Source organism: Hibiscus syriacus, unplaced genomic scaffold (assembly GCF_006381635.1).
Source record: "Hibiscus syriacus cultivar Baekdansim isolate YM2019G1 unplaced genomic scaffold, ASM638163v2 tig00110369_pilon, whole genome shotgun sequence".
NCBI lineage: Eukaryota > Viridiplantae > Streptophyta > Magnoliopsida > Malvales > Malvaceae > Hibiscus > Hibiscus syriacus.
In genome coordinates this window covers 162,984-166,438 of record NW_024062706.1, presented here as the reverse complement: position 1 = coordinate 166,438, position 3,455 = coordinate 162,984, and the positions used below count along the sequence as shown (strand labels likewise).

General features: G+C 32.2%; 1 protein-coding gene across 1 annotated transcript; it reads left to right on the top strand.

Moving 5' to 3' along the window:
- Window positions 1-1,513: 1,513 nt before the first annotated feature.
- On the top strand, window positions 1,514-1,990 carry LOC120121302. Its single transcript, XM_039140690.1, has one exon. The coding sequence runs from the start codon at window positions 1,514-1,516 to the stop codon at window positions 1,988-1,990; it is 477 nt and encodes a 158-aa protein (XP_038996621.1).
- Window positions 1,991-3,455: the final 1,465 nt, after the last annotated feature.

The following is a 3,455-nucleotide window of genomic DNA, read 5'->3' as shown; positions in this document are numbered from 1 at the left end:
GGGACAACGTTAGTCGGATAACTCCGAGGGCTTGTCGGTCGAGAAGAGTCCAGTCTTCATTCTTCATGCCCTCTGGTTGTTTTCCTGAGAGGGGTTTATATAGATTTTTCTGGTATAGAAAATCTTCAATTTGCATCTTACAAAATCCAAAGTCCGCACCATCGAACTTTTCAATTTTCACCTTCCCTTCGTCTGCAGCCATCGCTCCCACTCGAATATGGCTTCGTTTGGATCGTTTTTGACAATTTCTGCGAACTGCCGTGTATTAGAACACCTCCGTCGACAAACTCGTATCGCCGACTGATTTTCACTATTCACAAAATTCACTATTCACGTGAATAGTAACCCAAATAGTAACCTCGCAAAAAATTGACAGAATTCACAACCAAAAGCTCTGATACCAATTGTTAGAAAATAAACCGAGTACGAGTAATTTCCCTATAGCCAGATTAGTGAGAATACGAAATAAAAGCGGAAAAATAATACCCGAAAAATTGATAACGGAGTTCAGCCAATTGTGCTTATGTCTCCGGACTGCTGCAGATCTTTTACTAAAGAGAAAAAATTACAGGTGCTTACAAAACACACTTGAGAGAGAAGTGGAAGATTTTGGGATGATTTTGAAACTAAATGAGCTAGGGTATTTATAGTTGAAACTTAGAGACTAATCTTATAGTTAACCCTATTTCTGTTTCAATAAAGAATTGAGGCACCGAATTCGGTGCCCCCAATTGTTGAAAAACCCAAACCGACGCCCTCAATTCTAAAAAAATAAGCCCCTTTTGTTGACTTATAATTAGGCGGTGCTCCCCCACCATTTTTTTTTAACTTTTCTTCAACAAGAATGATGGACATTTGCTGCTAGACCTGCATCCACAGCAACTGAAGCGCATTTCTCTGTTGCAAATTTGCATATAGCCCATAGATACAACCTGAGTCCATTTTGGGAACCTTTCATCAATTATTTTCTTTCAAAGCCAACCTTCCTTCTGGAATATTTTAAAATTAGATATAACATTTTTCTATTTTATTCATTTTTTAGAATTTTCTATTTTTAAAATTTAATTTTATTTTTATTTTTAGACGTAATTAAGTATAATTATATTTTTAAAAATACATAATTTGAAAAAATTTGCTAAATTTTTTAAAGATTTTTAATAATCCTTTTTATATTTTTACTATTTTTAAAAATTATCTTGATTTCTAGTAAAATTGTATAAGATTGGTGATGTCAATTGGGGAGATGACTTCCAAATATCTGTTCTTTATCCAAAAGGATTTGTTTGTTCAAATCCAACGGCATCTCCTCCTTCCTATTGATAGTTCCATGTTGAACACTTCAACACCTTCCTATTTATTGGTGAAAAAGAATAATGATTTAATTACTTCAAAACCTTCCTAACCACCTCAATCAAATCCTAAATCCTCTCCAAGATTTTCATTGTTAAGATCAAAATCTCATCTTGGTTAGGCAATCATCGAATCTCCCGAATTGCAATCTTTATCATCCAGAATGAAAAGCAAAGAGCATAGCCGAAAATCTAGTAACAAATTCGTGCGGTTCCTGAAAGCTCCTTTCAAGGCTTTGCGCAAAGCTAGGGATGGTTATATCAGAATTTTGACGAGTTGTGCTTCAAACATGCACTACGGACTATGTGCCAGTTACTTTCCGGGGCAATTCTACGAGTTGCCGACAAGCTTCAGTGAAAGATCGTCGGCAACATCTGATGTCAAGGAAGAAGCTGTTCTAAGGGAGCTGATCAGGGCTGCGTCAAGCTCAAAGCGTTGGACCCAAACGGAGATGTCATCGCCGAAACAATTGAGGATGAAGATGAGATCAAGGGGGTTGCCAAAGAATATGGGTAGAATCGATGAAGACAAGCCTTGTGAATTCGAAGACAACGATGTTGTTATTGTTGATAGGAGGATGAAGTTTGGTATGAAATCCCAGCATCAGGAATTTATTCCCGTCTACATTGCCAGGAAGTGATTTCTTTTATACGTAAATATAAATATTTGTATGTGCATGTATATATCAAAACCAAACCTGATATGCCTAGATTATTGATCAAATGCAATGTGGAAATAATTTGACAGTTTAAAGCTCAAATTACCATCTACCAAATCGTTCAACAATAGCTTATATTCATCCCTCTTCTCAGACATCATTCAATCATTTAGAAAAGACAAGTTAATATAGAATATAAAACTATTTTTGTTGCATTATTTAAATTTTACGATCATTTAAAATACTATTTAAATATACTTAATATTATTTAAATATTAAACTAATTTAAAATAAAAATATTTAATATAATTATAATTTAAATAATTAGTTATCTAATTAAAAAATATAAAAATGAGTCATGTAAACAAAAGCTCTTACTTCAAGCAATAGCGAAATGCCAGAGAGGCTAGTTATTAAATATATATACATTTTAATATATATATATATATATATATATATATATATATATATATATAATAAATTTAGCTACTCCAAAAAAAATACTGTATACTATTTTAGAATTCGAAAATTACTTAAATATCATTTAATAAGAAGAGTTAATGACACATGTCGTTTTCGCGTCAAAATAAATCCTTCTTATAAAATAATAAATAAAGGAAATTAAACGTAGTAAGGGAGAAATAAGAGTCAGATCACATAGGAACTAAAGAAACTTCCTGATGTAGATTGTTTCTTGATCTTTGATCTAGGTAAAAAAATCTGCAAGTAAAATAAATTGGGAGGGGCTGTTGAGAGTTAAAGAAAATAAAGATTTAAAGAAAACGTATTTAGAGAATATGAAAATCAAATAATAAAAATCAGCCTCAAACTTTAGCTTTGTCTCAATTCCAATCGATCCTTAAATAGGATTTTACTCCAGTTAAATGTCGATTTGAGTCTGCAAAGTTCAATCCTTGTAGCTCACTTTTCTAGTTGGTGATTATTTTCCCAAATTTAATTTAAAAATCTCAATCCTTGTTCAGATTAACCACGACTATCGTTTTTAACTCAAAACATTTTAAAAGTGCTTAGAAATGCCCGATTCAAATTATGCTTTCTCTATGAAAGTCGAATTCGATCCCAATTTTCTCTTAGCGTGCCATCGCTAAGTGTGTTCAAGGGAATTCAAATCAATTGATTCTATAATCGCAAAAGTAAACCATCACGACATCCAAGCACAAATCTATTTTTGAAGTGAAAGTGTTTTGATTTTAAGAAAGACAATCTGCCAATCTAATTTCCAGAAAAATTGAGAAATTTAACCCGAAGGGTATGAGGTGCTTTTCAATTCTCACATTATGAATTGAGTTATCGCTTCAACCTTTGGCTATAAAAAATTTAGCTAAGCAAGGTAGAAATCATACTTAGCATTTTAAAGAAGAAAACTTAAAAGAAAAATAAAGAAAAAGCGAAAGTAAAAGTAAAAGTAAAAAGAAAAGAAATTTTA